The sequence below is a fragment of the Mustela nigripes genome, chromosome 17 (genome assembly GCF_022355385.1).
Source record: "Mustela nigripes isolate SB6536 chromosome 17, MUSNIG.SB6536, whole genome shotgun sequence".
Lineage (NCBI taxonomy): Eukaryota > Metazoa > Chordata > Mammalia > Carnivora > Mustelidae > Mustela > Mustela nigripes.
The window spans coordinates 41,745,558-41,765,513 of record NC_081573.1 but is presented as its reverse complement, the minus strand read 5'-3'; the positions used below and the strand labels follow the sequence as shown (position 1 = coordinate 41,765,513).

The 19,956-nt window shown below is 53.5% G+C and overlaps 1 protein-coding gene and 1 long non-coding RNA gene across 12 annotated transcripts in view; one reads left to right on the top strand and one right to left on the bottom strand.

Annotated features, from left to right (window-relative positions):
* LOC132005040 (uncharacterized) overlaps nucleotides 1–272 on the bottom strand; it is a 6,592-nt gene extending 6,320 nt beyond the window's left edge. For both annotated transcript variants that reach the window (XR_009400708.1, XR_009400709.1), the window contains exon 1: nucleotides 45–272. This is a non-coding gene — a long non-coding RNA (uncharacterized LOC132005040). The remainder of the gene's footprint in view (nucleotides 1–44) is intronic.
* ZDHHC1 (zinc finger DHHC-type containing 1) overlaps nucleotides 1–18,792 on the top strand; it is a 19,301-nt gene extending 509 nt beyond the window's left edge. Inside the window, exons 2-14 of one of the 10 annotated variants that reach the window (XM_059381755.1) lie at nucleotides 2,411–2,494; nucleotides 3,727–3,845; nucleotides 6,019–6,065; nucleotides 7,425–7,667; nucleotides 10,654–10,829; nucleotides 12,389–12,490; nucleotides 12,848–12,972; nucleotides 13,071–13,229; nucleotides 13,519–13,631; nucleotides 16,534–16,616; nucleotides 16,862–16,955; nucleotides 17,093–17,171; nucleotides 17,275–17,746. In XM_059381755.1, the coding sequence (XP_059237738.1) occupies nucleotides 6,057–6,065; nucleotides 7,425–7,667; nucleotides 10,654–10,829; nucleotides 12,389–12,490; nucleotides 12,848–12,972; nucleotides 13,071–13,229; nucleotides 13,519–13,631; nucleotides 16,534–16,616; nucleotides 16,862–16,955; nucleotides 17,093–17,171; nucleotides 17,275–17,558 (1,467 nt within the window). In that variant the 5' untranslated portion in view covers nucleotides 2,411–2,494; nucleotides 3,727–3,845; nucleotides 6,019–6,056 and the 3' untranslated portion in view covers nucleotides 17,559–17,746. Of the gene's footprint in view, nucleotides 1–2,410; nucleotides 2,495–3,726; nucleotides 3,846–6,018; nucleotides 6,066–7,424; nucleotides 7,668–10,653; nucleotides 10,830–12,388; nucleotides 12,491–12,847; nucleotides 12,973–13,070; nucleotides 13,230–13,518; nucleotides 13,632–16,456; nucleotides 16,617–16,861; nucleotides 16,956–17,092; nucleotides 17,172–17,248; nucleotides 17,747–18,458; nucleotides 18,587–18,646 lie in introns of those variants that run through there. The other 9 variants (XM_059381756.1, XM_059381760.1, XM_059381762.1 and 6 more) reach the window with 9 other exon arrangements.
* The last annotated feature ends 1,164 nt before the right edge of the window (nucleotides 18,793–19,956 follow it).

Sequence of the window (19,956 nt, the reverse complement as noted above, 5' to 3'; positions counted from 1 at the left end):
CCCCCCCCCCCCCCCCCCCCCGCCCCGCCGTGCTCTGCGCTCACCTGGGCCTGGAGCCCGTGGCTTGGACTCCAGGGACCGGCCAGAGCGCGGGGCTTCCTTCCAGCATTCATCAGGTTCACATATCTGCGTTGAGCGCCTACTGTGTGCCAGACGCCAGGCCACGGAGGACTCCAAGAAACGGCTATCTCCAGAACCCACAGAGTATTTGCGGGTGGGGGTGTGTGTGTGTGCTGGCACCAGATAGAAGACAAAAGTGATTTTAGGTCGAGATAAGTGCTCTGGTGATGTAATGGAGGGGGCGGGGGTGGTGGTCAGGCAGGGTCTGCTGTAAAACGTGACTTTGAAGCTAAGACCTGAAGGTTGAAAAGAAACCAGCATTGTAAGTAGGGTAAGGGTGTTTGTGGAAGAGGGAAAAGCAAATGCAAAGGTCCAGGGACAGCAAAGTACCATTAAGGAATAGAAAGGGGGAGGGGAGCATTGCAGGGTGTAATGGGGGTTTCAATTTTATACCAGCCGGGGGAGGAAACCGTTGAAAAGTTTGGAGGAGTCTGAAATTTTGAAACGCTCACCTTCCTCTGGCTGCTGTAGGCAGCGCCTTATGACCACACACTAAGTCAGTTGAGGGCCATCCTAATTCTGCCAGGCTAGCTGTGTCTCCTAGAAGTTAGTCCCTCTGAGACCCAGTGTCTTCATCTGTGAAAGGGAGATGTTGTTCCGCATGTTGTTTATGAGAGACAAAGTGATGGATCAGCCCATGGAGACCAGTGATGGAGGAGGTCTCTGAGCTCTCTGAGTTGTGAGGGTTTATAAATGAATTCTGTCAAAGCAGTTAAAGCAGTGCCCCCACACAGAAAAAGTACCCTCTAAATGCTAGTATTATCACTGAAACGATAGGGGAGTAATGATGGAGGCTTGGATTAGGGTGATGGCAGCAGAGATGGTAAGAAATGCTGTAATTTTTCTTATTGAAGGAGAGTTGGATTTAGAGATAGGTGAAGGGTGGTCTCTGCTTTTGTGGAACTGGTGGTTCGCTGTGGGAGATGGGTTTGTAAACAGCTAATCACACGAGCTGCAGTAAAGGCAACATTGGTGCTTAATTAGCCAGGTTTGGTTTTTTTTTCCTTTTGTTTTTCTTCCTTTGTTTTGACACAACTTTGTTCTTTTTTTTTTTTTTTTTTTTTTTTTTTTTAAGTGGTACAGGGTCCAAGAGAGCCCTATACTGATTTTTTTTTTTTTAAAGATTTTTATTTATTTATTTGACAGAGAGAAATTACAAGTACACTGAGAGGCAGGCAGAGAGAGAGAGAGAAGGAAGCAGGCTCCCCGCTGAGCAGAGAGCCCGATGCGGGGCTCGATCCCAGGACCCTGAGATCATGACCCGAGCCGAAGGCAGTGGCTTAACCCACTGAGCCACCCAGGCGCCCCTTGACACAACTTTGTTCTTAACGACTGTTTCTTGGTGGGTGTTCCTTAGGGCTTGCTCCTACAATCATGTGAGTTGATTTCCTGGTTAAAATCAACAACCCTTGGCTCCTCAGTGGCCTTGTTTTCACTCCATGTTACTCCACCCTTCTTGTCCCCTTTCCCTGGCTGCACTTGAACCCCAAACTGTTTGCAGTGGTTGCTTCAGGAGGAGAATGGTACAGACAATGTTTTCGGACCATGTCAACTCAGGAATGATTGAGGTTTCAGGCTTTTCTTGCTCTAGCATCAAACTTCTGCATGTTGTTTATGCGAGGAGCCCAGCTAGATCTCAGAACAGTGATTGGCGAAGACTAGGAGAACAGCTTGAAGTTCCAGTTTATTTTCTGGGCCTTGTTATGATGTGCATCTTTTAGTCAAACTGGTGCCACTTCCCAGAATTTTAAGGCAAGTGACTTCTCTGACACCTATGAGAAATTTTTGTAAACAAAGTATCTGCCCCAAAACTTCTTCTGTGAATGACTTTTCACATCGTAAAACAGTGTGCACCATGCCACATTTTTCTCCAGCTCCTGTTTAGATTGAAATTGGGCATCTGTTAAATCTTAGTGAAAGTTATTTTAAAAGCAGATCCGGGAGGAAAAAAGATGAAAATATGGTAAGAAGTATCCATGGAAAATCATTCCGGTGGCAACCATAAATCCTCTAGCTTTTCTTAACAAAAAGCAAGATGGCTGTGAGCAAAACCATCCCGTGGTGTGTACCTTCCCTTTGGGTTCTGGAGTCATGGGAAGCAAAGCTGGCCTTTGGCTGAGGACTGGACCAAGGTGCTGCCCAGCGGCTCCTCTGGTGTGCTGCCTGGTGATCCGGTTCCAGCTTTGACAAGACTGTTCCTCACAGCTTTGCAGATGAACCATTCAGAATTGCTTTGGAGAGTGAGAAAGCATTGAACTAAAACCGGACATTCTTTTTGCATGGTCATTAGGCGGGATTTCCTTGCTTGTCAGGCGTGGTACAGGTCTCTGGAGCCCACATTTGGTCCGCATGGCAGCACAATGGGGCCTGGAGGGTAAGACGTGACACTCCTCAATTATTTGACATAATTTTTTTTTTTTCAAAAGCATTAAATGCATGTGCTAGAAAAAAAATTCAAACAGTGCACAAAGCAAATCTCTCTCACCCCAGCCACTGACTCTTCTGCCCAGAGGCTGGCTGCCCCTGTGTCTGTCTTCTTGCATTTCTTTCCAGAGAGAATCTGTGCAAGTAGAAACTTAAACATCTCTCCATCCTGCTTTGTTTTTACTCACTTGGTAGCACGCTCTACAACTAGCTGTCCCACATCTTTCTTTTCCCCTTCACTGTGTATCAAAGGTCATTTCATTCCTCCTTGTTCAGATGTTGTATAGCATTTCACTGTGTGGATGTCCCACAGTCAGTTTACATTGTTTTTTTTTTTTTGTCCTTTATTATTACAAACAAGACTGCAGTGACTCTTTGTGTACTTTGTGACCATATGTATAAGATAAATATCTAGAAATGGAATGACTGGGCCCAAGGGTATGTGTTCTTAAGTTTGGTAGACATTGCCAAATTGCCTTCCAGCTAACTTTTTTTTTTCTTTGTAAGTGAACCCAACACGGGGCTTGAATTCACAAACCTGAGATCAAGAGTTGCATGTTCTGTTGAAGCCAGGTGCCCTCCCCCAGCCCCCCAGCTAACTTTTTTAAAAAGCTGAGTAAAGGAGACACCCAAAGAGGTGGGTCTGAAATTTGCCTCTGGGTTGCCCAATCGGAGAGAGGTAGGGCAGGAACCAGAACCTGGCTCTGTCTCCAGGCCTAGTCCTCTTGCCTAGCTCCAACCTGCCTCTCTCCGTTGGTGGCTCAGGCTCCCAGGCCCTCAGTACCCCTCAACAGCCCAGTTTCTTCTCCTCTGACCCCATCACTCTACCCTCCCAGTTCAGTGGCCTCCTCCTACAGATCCTCTTTAGTAATTAAGTTGATTTTTTTCTGAAATTCTAAGGCAGCTTGCAGGAATGCAGGGTTGCCCACTGCCTCCCCAGGGCTGGGACTTTTCACCTCTGGTTATTTTGAGGGTGCCGTTCATGAATCTCAGAACAGCATTTCCAAAAAAATTTTATTTTTGTTTGGGAGGTGGGAGCAGAAGTGGGCAAGAGGGAGGTGGATCAATCATATAACGATTCTGCAGTTCATAGTGAGAGCTTGAAATGTTAAAGAGTTCCCTCATTTAAATCAGGCATATAAATTAAGGTCACCTAACTTTCTTTTGAAAATGCTATTTTAGGGTTTTAGCAAGTGAGTGTTAACAGGAAGAGACTGTTGTCATCCGGACAATGACCTTCACCTTACTGGGAGAACTGGGAGGGGCCTGTACAGCCCCCTCCAAGCCACCTAAGAAGCCAGGTGGGTTCTTGGCTTACCCAGGCGGTGGGGACCTTTGCCCATAACACTCCATGGGGCCTCTTCACTCTTCACTCTTGTCGTGCCTCCATCTCCACCAGTTTCTGTGACTGCAGAAGGTACATGAAAAGTCTTTTACTAAGGCTCATATATTCCTCTCAGCCCACCAGAGATGTAGCTGGGGCATTGGGTAGTCTAAGGGACCTTGTGGCTTGACCTCTATCTCCTGACCAGTTCCTCCCCAAGCATAAGGCGGCTGCCTTCCCAGGCCCACCCTTTCCCCTCTTGCTCATGCCCTCTTCCCCACTAGGACTAGAAATTTTGTAAAACACCCACCACCTTTATGTGATTCCCCTGCTTTAAAGTTCCTTTGACTCCTGGTGGCCTCTTTAGTAGTACCCAAGCTTCCTTGGGTACTAAGCCTCCTAGGCCCCATGGAATCTGACCCTGCAGCTTCTCAGGACTCAACTCTCTCTGGCTCCATCCCTTGCACACGCCCGCCCTTCCCCCATCCACCCTGTGTTCTGTTACACTGAATGGGTGGCCCTTGCAGGACCCGTTTACCCACTGCCCTGTCTGGGCCCCCAGAAAGCAGGAGCCTGGTCTCATCTGTGTTTACATCTTCAGCGCAATCAGGGGGCTGGGCCCCCAAAGTGCTGACTGGGCCAGTGTGTGAGTGCAGAGGCTGGCCAAGTTGTCCGGGAGCAGAGCCATGCATCGTTCAATCTGGTCTCCTAGAGAAGTGCCGAGAGGGAAGAGACACAGAAGTTCCTGGGTCTGGTGACAGTACTCGGTCCCATCCCTGCTTGAGGCCCCATCTTGGATTCTCTCCGACCTCTCAGCCCTTTTAACCAAAGTCCTTCGGGCCCAAAGAATTTCCCCACAAGGGCCCAGGTTTTGGGGGCAGGTGGCGTGCCAGCTTGGGTGTCTGCTCTGGAGTGCTGCCACTAGAGCAAGGGCTTTAGGCCCAGTAGCAGCATCCCCGTGCCCACAGTCTCATATGAGCAGCACCCTCCCTGGGCCAAGGGTCGCTTGGTTTGGAGTCAGAGCCACCCTCAAGTCCTCAGATGGTGACTCCTCCCACGTCAGGTAATCAGGGAAGCAGCAGCACTGGGGGATGCCTATGGCCACTGCCAGCCCACTCTGGGTAGTGGGGACATGTCAGCCATGTGTCTCTGCACTTTTCTTTAGAAACTTCCTTAAGGAGTAGGGCTGCAGAGATTTGCGGAGGGCTCCCAATTCATGGGTTCTCTTTGAAGTAGTTACCCTGGTGATGATATCACTGGAGAAGTGAGGTGCAAGCCACAAGGATTTGCCCCTGAGCAGTCACCCAGCTTGGCTGTTCACCAAACTTCACCTGATGACCTTTGACTGTTTCCAGAAATCAAAGATTTGTTACCTCTGAGGACATCGAAAATGAAGTTGTGCCAGTTTTTTTTGTTTTGTTTTTTTTTTTTTTAAATCACCTTTGTCCCTTTGATCAAAGGTGAGATGGTTAGAATGACCATGCAGTGGCCTAGAACTCATGGTAACATGATCTTTAGGACCACTGGTTTAAGAAAGCAGCTTCAACCAACCCCATCACTTTGAAAATTAACCTCACAGAGTATCAGATGCAGCTGCTTCCCTTTGGAGAAATGAGGACAAGCCAGAGGGCTATTTTAAGGGTAATTACAATATCTGTCATTTAGGGAGCATTTTTGTGTTAGGGCTTTTCTTACAGGATCACTGATCTACACACAGTCCTGTATCCCTACCCTCCCCCCGTTTTCCAGATGAAGAAACTCAAGCCACTCAGCCAGGACTTGAACCTAAATATGTTTCCTCCAAGCTGGGGCTCTTTATTCACCTTTCTTTTCACTGTTTCTTATTGAAGACAAAGCAGATGACCCAGGGATTCCACTTGAGTCCCTGAGAGAAAACGAAGGCCACTCCATTTAGCTCAGAGATGAACAGGGCAGACTTGACTTGCAGGAGGCTCTAAGCCTCGGGTGTGATGAAGGGCAGTGGCTAAGTGCGAATGTCCAGCATTCAGGGTAAGAGCCAGTGGTGGGGGCGCTCGGGCAGGAGGGGTGTCTGTATGGTGGCTGTGCAGACTGAGGGCAGAGTGGGCCATGGTTTTGCATGGGCTAGGATTCCACATCATTTATTGCACCCGCATCTCCCTTTATTTCAGATGTTTTCAAGTCAGCAAACATTTACTGAGCAACTACTATGTACAAGGTATGTTGTGGATGCTTGAGGGAAGGTGTGTGGGGAATAGGGGTGAGTGAATCACAGTATTGTTGCTACCTTAGGAGAAACTGGCAGAACAGGGGGATGACACAGTGTTCCGAGTGGCAGAGGGACTTGCCCAATAAAGACTGAGCATGACAGCCCCCTGAGTCTGCTTGGGGCATCAGGTAAAGCTTCCTGGATGCTTAGATTGGGCTCTGACGGTCAAGTCACATTTCGTTGGGCTGAGAAGTGAGGAAGATGTTCTTGGCAGATGTTGCTGAGGGGTGTTTGCTGTACTTTCTGGCATAGTCAGACTTCCTGACCCATGGGCATGGCCTTCTAAAAGTAGAGTCCAGCCGCCTGGGTTTTGTCCCCTGCTCTTGGCCTTCCTACCACGAGTTCTCCCAGTTGTGGCACTGCCTGCCCAGGCTCTAGTCTCACTTCAGTCCCAGAAGATAGTGGGGTTGGGACTCTTCCTTCTGGAATGACTGCACAACCTGCCTGCCTTGCTTGTAATTTTGGCCAGGAGGCCACCTCTTAGATGGAAGGATGGTGACTTGGAGGCTGGGGGAGTGCTGCCACCTGGTGGTCGGCCTCTGAAGGAGGCTCTGCCTCCCGTGAGATCTCAAGTGAGTCAAAGAGTGTCAGCTCACCTTCCTGTTCCCAGTGCACCAGGCCCCGGTTTACCTGGAGAAACATGGTCACCTGCTGGGAGTGAAGCAAGGAGGGATCCTCCCTTATCGGTTGCATGCTGGCTCCTCCTCAGCTAAGAATCTCAGGCAGCCCTTCTGAGGCATAGGAAAGATCGTTTAGGATCTCCCACTGGCTCCTGTCCTAAAGGGAGTATGTGCTGGTCCCGGGACAGAGGCCAGACCCCCTTCTGAGCACCCCTACTCCCTGTTTGCCCTTGCAAAGAGTAAGGGGGCCCTTTCTGACACTTGCATTTGGACCTCAGGACAGAGATGACTAACAGAATCAGCAGGTGTTCTCACAGCTCTGGCCTCAGCCTGATACTGTTAACAGATGACAACATGTCCTACTGGGTTTAACTTTGATGGCTGTGGAGACGGAGCACTTAGAGTAACAGGCGGCCCACTGTGTCCTGAATAAACCCTGGACCCTCCTACCTTGTCTTGGTGGGGGCCAGGGCCAGAGCTTGCTCTGGGGCTTTGAGAAGAGCGCTACACTACCACCCTCCCCCACCAACTGTTGTCCTCATCCTAGGGCGCTAGTTCCCCCCGGCTGGGAGATGGCTTCACGTCCCAGCCTGCTTCCCGCTGCTGAAACCTGGCTGTAGGCATGGGGTTCTGGGCTCCATCCCGGGCCTCAGGTTAACGCTCTCTCTACTTTTTTTTTCCTCTGGAGATGAACATCTGCAACAAGCCCTCCAACAAGACAGCTCCTGAGAAGAGTGTGTGGACGGCGCCCGCACAGGCCAGCAGACCCTCGCCGGAGCTGCAGGGCCAGCGGTCCCGTCGGAATGGGTGGAGCTGGCCCCCTCACCCGCTCCAGATTGTGGCTTGGCTGCTCTACCTCTTCTTCGCTGTCATTGGCTTTGGGGTCCTTGTTCCCCTCTTGCCTCACCACTGGGTGCCCGCTGGCTATGCTGTATCCTTGGGAAAGTGTAGTACCTGGAAGTACTGGGGCAGTGGACAGGGCATGACAGGGGCCAGCGGCTGTGCTCTGGGGCCCCCGAGAGTGCAGGCAGGCCCCTTCACTGCCAGGGAGGACCAGCTGCCTGCCAGCCTGGCTTCCAACCTCTAGGCCTGATGGGGTGAGCAGATGGACCTAATGTGCCTCGGAGCATTTAAAGCCCACACAGCTGGGAACCTCATCAACTGAGGTACCACAAGAGTGATCACAGAAGAAAGCCTTAAAGCTAATTATGTCCAGAGCTTGACGGGATAAATTAGGGAGTAATTATTCCATTTACGAAAGACTTTTTCACTTTTCAAAAAGAGTCATGGTAGAATTCTTTTATATACTAAGTTTCCTGGTATATTTAAAATGTGGTTTTATATAGGGTCAAATAATTATGCTGTACCCGGGGCTGTTTAGGAGCTCCTTGGTTCTGTAAATCAGATTCTTAGGGTGAGGTTGAGTTGACAAGAGGAGGGATAAAGATGCCCTGGAGGCTCCTGGGAACAGTAACAAACACAAACTTGCCTGAGCCTGGTGGTATCAGCCCCAGTTGTGGCCACAACTCACAACTGGGAGCAGGGGACATGGCTACCAGGCTGGGAGATCGGGGTGCAGCAGGTGGCCTCATCGTCCTCATCCTAGACCCCCGAAGGGGGTCTGGCCTGTGGGTCTCCAGGAGAGTGTGCCCTGGTGTGTGTGTGTACTTCACGAAAATGATTTCTTGGGCTTCTTGGGGGAGGAGGACTAGAATGAGCTAAAGGAGGTTCGCAGGGATGAATTTGAAAACTTTGAGCATAGAGTCAGCAGCTCCTTTCTCGGCTGTACCAGGCTGAGCAGCTTCTGCCAGCTCACCGGTTCTCGGCCTCATCCTCTGTCTGGCAGGAAGAGTCCTGTCAGCGTCCCAGAGGACAAGGAACGTGCAGGAGTGTGCGTGTGAGCACTGGAATGTGTGAGCTAGAAAAGTAAGTGTGCTTTGTTAGGAAACTGCAGAGCCCTCCCCTGATGAGTGACAAGGACAGGTGTGTGGAGAAGGACTCTAGAGAAGGTTGTTGTCCTCAGACACCAACAATGTCACTGGGGGGCTTCCTGGTTCACTCGGGCCCAGGGCCATCAGCTCTGTGAAAACTGGCCTTTCCCTGAGGTGACTAACAGTCTTTAGTCAGTGCTCTTAAGTAGAATGCTTCATGAAACATTCCTCCCGTGATCTGCAGTGGGAACACCCAGCACCCAGGATTACCTGGGTTTTGGCCACCAGGGTACCTGGGAAGCCGGGAAAATAACCACATGGTTATAACTCATGGTGGGAGTAAGTACAGTTGCTCCCAGTACCCAGCCAAGCCCCGCCTTTCCTTTCGTTACCTACCAGGTGCCTGCCTCTTGTCTGTTCCTCTCCAGGTCTCAGCTGAGGTGATCTGTCCTCAGGGCAGCCTTCTGGATCCCATCAGACTAAATGAGGCCATAGTTACTTAGTCCCATGAACTTCCTCTGTTGTAATCAACCTATTATGTGATTAACATATTAGGTCCCACCTGACTGTAGGCTCCTTGGGGTGAGGGACTAAGTCTGTCTTGCTCTTCCTATTGCCCTTCGGGCCGGGTGTAGACAAGGACCTCAGTTGAATGAATGAACCAAGGGGTGGGGAGAGGAAGGAGTGTTGGAGCAGCCAGGAAGCTAAATGTTTGCTCAATATTCCGTGTGTCTGAAGAGAGGCTGGAAGGGTGAGGAGTAGAGGTTGGTGATAGGAATAGTAGACTAACTTGAGAGCCAATGAGAGCCACTGTAGAAATTGAAGCAGGCAAGGTTTTAGGTTTAAGCTATTCAAAGCTCACTTCGGGACCAAGTGCAGGGCCGGCTCAAGGGCACACAGACTGGAGGAACAGTCAGGAGACTGGAATAACCCAGGGAAGGGGTGAAGGCCTGACCTACAGCAAGGGCCATAGGGACAGAGAGGTTGTGATAGTCTGTGGGACTCGAATTCAGTTGTGGTACAGCACCTTAGGGCAGAGCCTTGCTCATGCAGACAGGTAGGGAAGTTTAGCCACTGGGAGGAGGAGGAAGAAAGAAAAAGGAGGTTGGGCTGCCGATGGACGGGAGGATAAATGGTGGAAGGAAGGTGTCTGCCTGGTTAGCAAGAGAATGGAAGGATGGATGGGTAGACAGATGGATAACTGGATGTATGATAGATGGTGAATGGCTGCCTGGGTAAAGCCTCTCGGCAAATTTTTACTAATTTAGATTTTGAAGCAAGTTGTCAGCATACTTGTCCCCAGTATTTGGTCTAGTCATTGAGCAGATAGGTCCTAGAAGATCTATATTTTAGCTCCAGGAGTTAGCCATGCTGCCCCTGGCCAGGCCCTGAATATGTTAGGTCACCTTAGCACCCTCAGCCCTAGGTCTCCAAGTAGCTGGTCTCCAGTAGGGGAGGTGCTGGGTATATGGGACACTGTTTACAAGTGATTCTCCATCTGGCCCAGTTGCTGAGAAAGGATGGCTGCTTCCCTCTCAGAGTTGACTTCCTATGAAGGCAAGAGAAACAAAATTAGAATTTATATTTTGGGTTCCTCGGCCTTAGAGGATAATTTCCTTCAGTCTCACTTCATCATTTAGCATCTGAAACTAGATCATTTGGATTTTGAGGTCAGATCAGCCAGCCCCTGTGCCTGTCCTGGAGGAGTGAGGCCAGAGCCCTCTGGTTGGGCCCCACAGCAGCAGTAGGCAGTAGCTTGTGAGCTTTGTTACCAGATGGCTCCTCTCTCCCATCTAGGGCATGGGTATGCTGAAGAGGTCTGACAAGAAAGCTCTTGTGGGGATGGAGGTAGGAGGTGGCACAGGCAGAGAGAGTCACATGAGAGAGTCACATGGAGATAGCCAGCTGTTGTCTGGCTCCAGAAAGTTGGGGAGGGGCCTTCCAGCCAGCAGAGTGCGGAGTTGAGTCTTTAACCTGCTGGGCCAGTGCATGGGCGCCATCTTTGCTGGCCATCTCGTGGTTCACCTGACTGCTGTCTCCATCGATCCAGCAGATGCCAATGTGCGGGACAAGAGCTATGCAGGGCCACTGCCCGTCTTCAACCGTAGCCAACACGCACATGTCATTGAAGATCTGCACTGCAACTTGTGCGACGTAGATGTGTGAGTGAGTGTGGGCTGAGGGTGTGTGGGTGGCAAGTGTGCCCCGGGAAACTGCCAGTGGGCACTCCATGCAGAGTGGGGCAGGCCCAAGGCTTTAGAGAGATCCTGATGCCTCAGAACCCTTGTGTTTTACCTAGTCAAGAATCTTGATAGAGTGACAGAGAACTGGGTGGAGAAAGAGATTGGAAACAGAAGATGAGGAATGGCATTTCCAACAGTTAAAGTAGGAAACATTCGGCACTGCCACAGACTTTCCTAATGACTAACTCTGCCAGTAAGCCCCAACCGCCCCCCCCCCCCGCAATTCTCACAAGCATTTCCAGAGGGGGCAGGAGGGGAATTAATGCTTGAGTACTTATCATGTGCTAAGTGCTTATGAACAACCCTGCAGGGTGGGCAGCATCTTCATCAGCAGAGCCCAATGCTGCAAAAGGCTGAGAGGCCTGCCTGAGGTCATATTGCTGTTGGATAGCAGAATCAGATTCACAACCCAGCCTGCTTGGCCCCCAAGCCTGTACTGTTATCCTCAGTTACGCATGAGGAATCTGAGACCCAGAGATGCCAAGTAACTTCTTCCAGATCACACTGCTAGTGGGAAGGGCAGTCAGAACGTGCAGAGCCCATACCCCCTTGGCTGTTCGGGACTGCCTCCCTAGGCCCCTCCCTACCCTCCTGGAGCTTCCAGCCTCAGGCAGGGGTTTGGGGATGGGAGTATGGTCCAAGCAAGGCTAGCTCCACAGTTCTAATCTTAAGATTTAACAGCAGACTGTTGAAGGTGGTGTGTCCACAGGACAGAGTAAGAGCCAATGGCATTAAGGCACTGGAGAGTTTGGTGTCAATCATCCTTTCCTTCACTAGGCACCAGTCAGTGCATTGTTCTTTAGTGGATGCTATGGCAGTGGCTACCCACTCCGTATTGCTCTGAGGGAAAGGGTTGCAGCTCACTCCTTCACAACCCTTTGGGCTTGCATCCCCTGCGGTGAAGTGTTCATCTAGATGTCAGCTTACTCCTCTACTTTTGGCTCTCTTTAGGTAGCCCAGACAGACTGAGGTTTTCTAGAAGAATGCCAGTAAAATTCCCATAGACTGGCAGGGAAGCAGGGACTCAAAAAATGGAGAATTCAGAAAAAACCAGTGCATGCCCTGGACCTAGCAGCATTGCCTGGTCCCAGACCTGCACCGTCTCCTGGCGGGGCTCAGGGGTCCTTGCTTGGAAAGGAACCCCCATTTCCATTTCATACCACCGTCATGCAGGTGTGCAGTCCCAGAGCGGGAAGGTGTAAAGCCTTCCAACCACTCCTTACTGCCTTGGAGTCCCCTGGCTTTTCAGAAGCGAGGCCTCCTGTGGGTGCTCTGCTTCGCAGTGCCACCAGAGGGCATGCACGCCACCTGTCGCCACGCTCCGTGGTGGAGCGGAGGGCCTGGTGGATAACCTGCTCCAGGTCTGGTGTCTGGGTCCCTGGGTGCCTCTGCCGCCCCCTCCCCTGCCCAGCAGTCTGCGGGGAAAGTACGGAAAAAGCTAGCCAACCACGTTGTGCCCCTCCCACCCCTTCCCGCAGGAGCGCTCGCTCCAAGCACTGCAGCGCCTGCAACAAGTGTGTATGCGGTTTTGACCACCACTGCAAGTGGCTCAACAACTGCGTGGGCGAGAGGAACTACCGGTGAGAGCGAGATACAGGCCGCACCTTTGGCTGGGGATGCATGGGTCTGAGTGTGAGCCAGGGACTCTGAGTCTGCATATGTGGCGCGGCAGGGGTGCTGTGCATTAGCGTGGGCTAGTCTGAGGGCGATGCTCCTGATGGCTGCCTCCTGGGACTGCTAAGCATGGGTTTGGGGTCTTCTTCGTGCTGGGGCAGCCTACCAAATTAATCTTTGCCCTAAGCCATTGACTGCATGAGGAGTTGGGGATGTGGGGTTATAGGCCTGGGTCCCCCTCCCATCCATGGGCCCTTCTGAGTTCTGGGCCCTTACCCAGCTGGAGCACCTGGGTGCTGACAGCTGCCCACGGCTGGGCCCAGGCTCTTTCTACACAGTGTGGCATCTGCCCTACTGGGTGTCCTGCTCCTCGTGCTGGTGGCCACTTACGTCTTTGTGGAGTTCTTTGTCAACCCCATGCAGCTGCGCACCAATCACCACTTTGAAGGTCAGTTCCAGCTCCTGGCTCACTCTCGCCCTCCAACCCTGGGTCTGTTCCGGTCACTGGTCATAGCCCCAGATGAGCAGTCTGCCTATGCCTTGCAGTCCTGAAGAATCACACAGATGTATGGTTTGTGTTCCTGCCCGCTGCCCCTGTGGAGACACAGGCTCCTGCCATCCTGGCCCTGGCGGCCCTACTCATCCTTCTGGGCCTGCTTTCCACAGCCCTGCTGGGCCACCTGTTCTGCTTCCACATTTATCTCAGTAAGTTGCCCCCTCCCCTGCCTACACACACACACACACACACACACACACCCCTAAACCTACGCCTGCCTTGCAGGGGATAGGGGTCCCTAGGCCGCAGGGAGGTACCAGCTGTGCTGTAGAACCCTGAAGCTTTCTTAGTACTGCCTTTCTGTGGTGCCTTGGTCTCACTTCATGGGTTAGTGTATTTGGGGACAGTGATTTTAGGCTGGGGCTGGGCACCCTCCCTTACCTTCTGAACTCTAGGATCCCCTTTCCACTGCATTGAGCCCTCTCCTCACCCCCTCAGTGTGGCACAAGCTCACCACCTATGAGTACATCGTGCAGCATCGCCTGCCACAGGAGGCAAAGGGGGCCCACAGGGAGCTCGAGTCATGTCCCCCCAAGATGCGGCCCATTCAGGTATAGAAGTGGCTCAGAGGGCTAAGGGGGTGGGTGTTGGGGCCTGGGTGTGGGAGGGGTTGTGGGCTGTGTTGCAAGCAGCAGTGATGAGACAGGGCAAAGGGAAGTAGGCCTGGAACCGGAGCTGGATTAGGAGATGCTGGAGGCAATAGGAGCGAGGCCAAGCCTATACTAAGCATGTGTCTGCTGAGTGGACACAGCCAGAGGGAGCTCTGTGTTTCCCTGACCCCATGTACACTCCTGCGCAGGCTCCAGGCATGTATTGGAGGTAGGAATGTGGGAGCCTGAAAGTAGGAGCCTCCAAGCGAGCATCTTGGGGTTGTAGAAGGGAGAGGGATGGACTAGCAAATAGGTAACGAGGATGGAGCCATGAGTTCTCTACACCCCTCCACCCCCATGCCCCTGAGCCCTTGTACCCACTACCCTCCCTATTTAATCTTTAAAAGATCCCATGAGGCAGGTAATGTGACTGTACCCATGTTGCAGATGAATCTGTTGAGGCCAAGAAGGGTTAAATAAGTTGGGTTTGGGCAGAGTTAAGGTCTTTGCACTCTGAAGCAGGAACCCAACAGCCCAGCTCCTGACCAGTCTATCCCCATTCCCACGCCCCGTGGCTTCCTGAGGTTAGTAGCTGGGGGAGGGGGTGGTCCAGTTCTTGGAGCCCCCAGGGACTGGGAAGGCAGGGGGCCCAGGCAGGCCTTGCTGGGAAGGCTGAACTCTGGATCCCAAGTCCTCATGGCAACTAGATACAAACACAGGCTGGTGGGCGGGTTGGGAGAAGGCTTGGGACCCCGCCTCTCCTGTTGTCATTGCTAGGGGTGGGCCAGGCTCCCAGGCCTGGGAGGCCTGGGGGAATGCTGACTTTTGGTGGCAGCCCCCCTGCCACATCACTGTATACATAAATTGGTGCCTGGCACTGAACCCATCTAAGTGCAGTGGCAGCCATCCTGGGAGTGGGCATCTTCTCCATACCCACTTCACAGAGGAGACAGGCTCAGAAACACAGGCAAGGGACTTTCTCAAGCTTCATAATCAGTACCCACTGAGGCAGGGCTTGCCCTAGGATGCTTAGACTGGAGGGCTCTAGAACCCTGCCCTGTAGTCACTGCCTGCCTAGGCTTGGGAGTCAGGTGTGGCAGCAAAAGCAGCAAGGGCATTTAATATCCTCTGCACGTGACCTGAGAGAGGCCTCCCCAGGGGGAGGAGGGATATGCTTGTCCCATTGCAGAGAGGACAGTGCCGAGGTGAGAGGTACCATTTTGAATGTGCACATTTTGAAGGGCTCTGTGAGAGGATCCTGGGAACAGCTGTGATGAGGGGAAGGAGGTTTGAGTGGGGACACCCTGGTATACCCTCAAAAACTTCCCCAGCTGGCTAGGGCCTGCCTCTTGTCTCATCCTGGCCCCTCAGGTTTCTGGGACCATCCTCTGCTGCTGCTGTTCCCACCCTTCCTGCCCCACCCACTTCTGGAGCACAGGGGCACTAGGGTAGGCTTTACCCCTGTCTGCCGGGCCCTGGAGGGGTGCTGAGTCCACACTGAGGAAGAGGAAAGATGTGACCTGAGTGTTACCTGGAGGTCCTAGTCATTGCCTTGAAGCCCCAGTCTCACAGCTGGCCTCTGACCCCTTTTCTAGTGTTCCTCTGATGAGGCTGTCACCCCCACCCCGCCCCTCCACACACACTACTTTTCACAGGGCTAGCCTGGGCATTGACTGGGGATGAGGCTTACCCTGGGCCTCAGTTTCTGTGTCTGTACAGTCAGCATGGGACCAGCTGGGCTTTGTCCCCCAGATCTGCCAGGGCCCTGAAGGCAGCCTCCCCACCCCCACCCTGAGCAGGAATGCGGGAGGGGCCCCACTCTGGAGCCGTTGCCCCCAAACATAGGCTTGTTTTAGAGACAGTGTTGCTGTTACAGTGTCATCTCTGCATTAGTCAGGACGCCTGGGTCTCCATGGAAACGACTTCAGAGCAGGCGACAGCTGGTCCCGATGCCCTCCCCCACCCGGTGGGGGTGGGGCATCATTGTCCTGGCTCTGCCCTATACCCTCCATACCCAGGTTGGCTTTTTCCTAGCTTTCGTCTCCTCATCTGCATCCTCATGGGCGTCCTGAGTGCTGGATGGTAGCCCAGCCCATTTCTGTAACCTCCTGGTCCCAGGTCCCTGTACTTTCAGGGGTTGGGTCTGCCACTCCCAGTGTGGCTGTGAGGATCAGTGATTAAAGTAGACACAGAACTTGCCTATAAGCCTGATCCCCGATGGGGCTGTGGTGCTGTTTTTTCTCCACTTCTTAATGCCTCCTCTTTTGAGGTGGGGGAGACCTCGCATTGTCCCACCAGTCCCATCACTGCCCGCTTCTACCTCTCCCACCGTCCCAGGTAGCCAAGATTGTGGCTGGTACCTTGAGGACTTAGCTCCAGTCCATCATGCACACAGCCTTGGGTCCACACTCCGGCATGTGAGCGGCTAGCCAGTCTCCCAGCCAGGGTAAAAATCAGTTTAGAGACTGGAGCCCTGGGAGAAGAGAAGAACAGGAGGAGGTTACTCTGAGAGCCGCTTCCCCACCACCCACTTTGGCCAGAGCAGACTGGGTGCATTCAACCTATGAGGCTGGGGGCTTCCTGGAGGAAGTTTGACTAGGTGAAGTAAAGCAGATGGTAGGGAGGGGTAAGGTCCAGAAATGGGTGTTTTAAGCCTTGGCCTGCAAGAGGGATTTGCCCAGTATAGCTGGAAAGCTTGGAGGATAGTCATAGATCTCTGCACGCAGACTTGCCAGAGAGACCAGTGAGAAGGGGGTGTTCTGTATAAGATGGGGTATTGTATACAGGATGGGATGGGCTCAGGACCCAGAAAGCCTTGGATCCAGACCTGGCCCCCAGCCTCCCTGACCCACATCTTCCCCAGGAGATGGAGTTCTACATGAGGACCTTCAGCCATGTGCGCCCAGAACCCCCTGGCCAGGCCAGGCCTGCCACAGTGAATGCCAAGTGAGTGCAGCCTGGGCATGTGCCACCTGGACATCTCTCATTGGCATGGCAGGGACATCTGAGGTGGGGGAAAAGGGGTAGACCAAGGCCAAAGTATAGGTCTGGGTCCAGACTGGCATGCCCTTAGAAAAATCAATGCCCTTTTCTGTGTGCTAGGAAGAGAAGCTTATTAGAGGACCTCCTGTGGGGCGGGATTTGAGGGAACAATGACCATCCAGCGATCAATCCTTCCTCTTCCCCCTCAGTCTTTCTCAGTTCTTTGCTACCCAAGGCCAAGTGGAAGCCCTGCCACCCTCTTCCCCAGAAACTCGGGCTCTGTCCCCCCGGATCCAACCCCAGGTAAGGGGGACTGTGCTGGCCTCCTTACCCAGGAGTAAGGGGATGGAAAAGAACCCTCTAACCTGCCCCACTCCTCTGCTTCTTTGGGGGATGTGCAAGTCTAGGGAAGGGGGACTCAGGTTCTCCCCTCTCTGCAGAAAAAGAGGAAGCGGCGAGCATATAAGGTGCCAACCTCTGGGACCTTGGACCCTGAATCGCAGCTGCCTAGGCTGCCAGGTGAGTGTCTCTTCCTGACTGTATCCTGAGCTCTGAAAGAAGGAAAGGTAGGGTCCCGAGAGTGTCACAGTCCCCAGTTTCACATTTTCCTCCATCCCTGCAGGGCCCCGGGCCCCAGGCCACAGCTCCAGCTCCTTGTCCGATTCCGCTGGTGCCAGCCCAGTGCACGCCACTGGGCCTGCAGGCGCCTACCACTCGGCATCAGCCGAGTCCATGGACGAGATTCCAGTGGCACAGACCCGCCTCGGCAGCGCGGCTCTGGCCGCCCCAGGGGGCAGGGGCCGAGAGCCTGGGCTGGCGCTGCAGGTGCGTGCGCCCGCGGTTTTCGTGAGCCCGAGCAGCGGCAGGCCCGGGGCGCGGGGCAGCCCGGAGGCCGACCTGGATTAGTCAGGAGGAGAGGCAGGAGGGCCAAGGAGTAGCGGCCAGCCCGGATTCTCTATGCAAAACCCCCACCCTCGCCGCACCGAGTGCACTTTAGGAGCCCCTGCGGTCGGCGGGATGGGACCCCTTCTCCCACGACTCAGCAATACCCGCCCCACCGGCCATCATGCTCCAATAAAAAAAATTTTTTTTAATGCTTTTGTGGACTTACTGCATACTTTCTTAATGGCAAGGTCCACAGGCCATCCTGGAGCTGGACCATTGTCAGTAGGCCTAGGGGTGGGGTGGGAGGGTCTCGTACATTGAGTCAGCACCCAGATTGTCATATGGAACGGACTGAAGGCGCTCTATTACAAAGCTCCTGGTTGTGGAAAGTACTCGGAAGGCTGCTTGGAGGTTGTTATTTTTCTTGAAGATTAGGGTTTATACTTGAAGAGGGAAAGCAGGCTTTTGGATCCGGAGGCAGGAGCAGAGACTGCGAGGCTGCTACCGGGGTAGAATGGGAATAAAGGAGTACGCAGACGCCAGAGGTCCTGGAACTTTTTCCTGCAGTTGGGATGGCAGTCGGTGTACCAGGATTCTGGGGCTGGTCACTCGATTCGCTTATTGTTCCCTCTTGCTCCCAGTGCTCCCGAGTTGTGGCCTGGGGATGCTGCATGTTAATTGGAAAGCTGTGGTCTTGAGCTCTAGACCCCAATGCCATTGATGGAGGGGCCTTCTCACTCCCCAGCCTAACTTCCCGCCCCCCCCCCCGCCCCCACCTTCTGTACCCTTCCACCACCCCCTCCCGCTCCAGCTCCCAAATGGCCTTGGGTTGTGGCTCTGAGAAGCTTCATCTCCCCCGTGGAGGTGGGGGCCTGCTTTGAACTTTGGGCGAAGCCCCGGATGAGGCTGTTTTCCCATTAGGGGGTCATCCGAGGATGTCCAGAGCTGCAAGGAGCGGGTCTCTCCCAGCGTGAAAGCCATGGAGCTGCCCTGGAGCTACTGGACAAGGCTTAAACAGTAGCTCCGCCCCCCCAGCCCGTGGAGCGCGGAGGGGGCGGGGTCTGGTGGGTGGGGCCAGCGTGACCTTGGTCATTCTCCCGCCGAGACAGCCCTCGGGGTGGGACTCGCTGTCTCTATGGAGACCGAGAAACAGGGGATAATACGGCGGAACCGCCCGGGCTGCAGTCCCGCCCTGGAGCCGGCAGGGAGCAGAGCTTTGGAGCTGCCTGGTCTCGCGTCTGTCGGTCCATTCTAGCGTCTTTCTGTCAACTGAACACGCACTGCAGGAACAGCCACCAGGTGGAAGCAGGTAAGAGACCCGGGCGCCGACCACCCTAATCCGTATCCTGCATGATAAGGAAGGAGGTGGGGTGGAAGCGCCCTGGAAGGGGTTCCAATCCCAGATGGTACCGAGCCAGTTGAGCGGCCCAACCCTGGGCCCCAGGCGTTCCTCCCCCACCTCCGAGGCCGGCTGATTGATGACTCCAGCTGTCCCAGTGGGGGCCAGCGGGTGGCCTCCGTTCTTGGGCGTGGCTGCTGCATCCTTGGCCTGCTAGACTACTGGGACTACGGCCTGTGACCGGACTCCACCTGATTAGTACCAAGAATCCTTCCCACAGACAAGAGTGAGCACTGGATGCAGGATCCTGCCAGTCACCTGGGACAAGCATCTGTGGCCCGCAAGCTCCCCCAGACTTTACCCTTGGTCTGGGTCTCTGGATCCCTGGTGGGAGGCTGCAGTAGAAGGAGGGAAGGGAATGCTGTGTGGCCTTGGATTGTGGGCCCACGGTCATTACAATGTAGGGGCTGTGGGACCAGTCCCAGAAATTGCAACTTAGGGACGGGTGAGGGTGCTTACTGGGGAGGGTTTTCAGTGTTAAGGCCAGCGGTAAATATAAAGGGGGTGTAGTTCCTTAGGGGCCCAGGCTGTGGTCACTGGAGGCCTTAGGATAAAAGGCAGAAGTAGATGTTTGCTGAGGACATGACTGAGGTTGTGGTCAGGCGGCTGCACTGGAGATGCAGTGTGTGCTCAGGAGTCGATATGGGGGCTCTCAGTGCAGTACCTAGGAGTCTGGAAATGCAAGTCTGTGGGTGTGGACACTTGGGGAGCTTCAGGGCGGGGTTGAGCATGAGGCCAGAAAACTGGGTTGCGGACAATGGTTACAGGTCTATGGAGAGGGGGTGAGTTGTGAAGCTCTGGTTGGGGGGCTCAGTAAGAGCTGTGGATATGTTGGGGGGTCCTAATCCCAAGACTGGGGTGTGTGTGGATGGAGGCAGCTGTAGTGGAGGGCTGAAGGTATGATCAAGGAGGCCTCAGTACTGGGCTGTGATACATGAAGGGAGTTTCAGTGCAGGGCTGTAGCTATGTTCAGGGGACTGCAGGGGGACTGTGAAGGTGTAGTAGGGACACTTTAGTGCA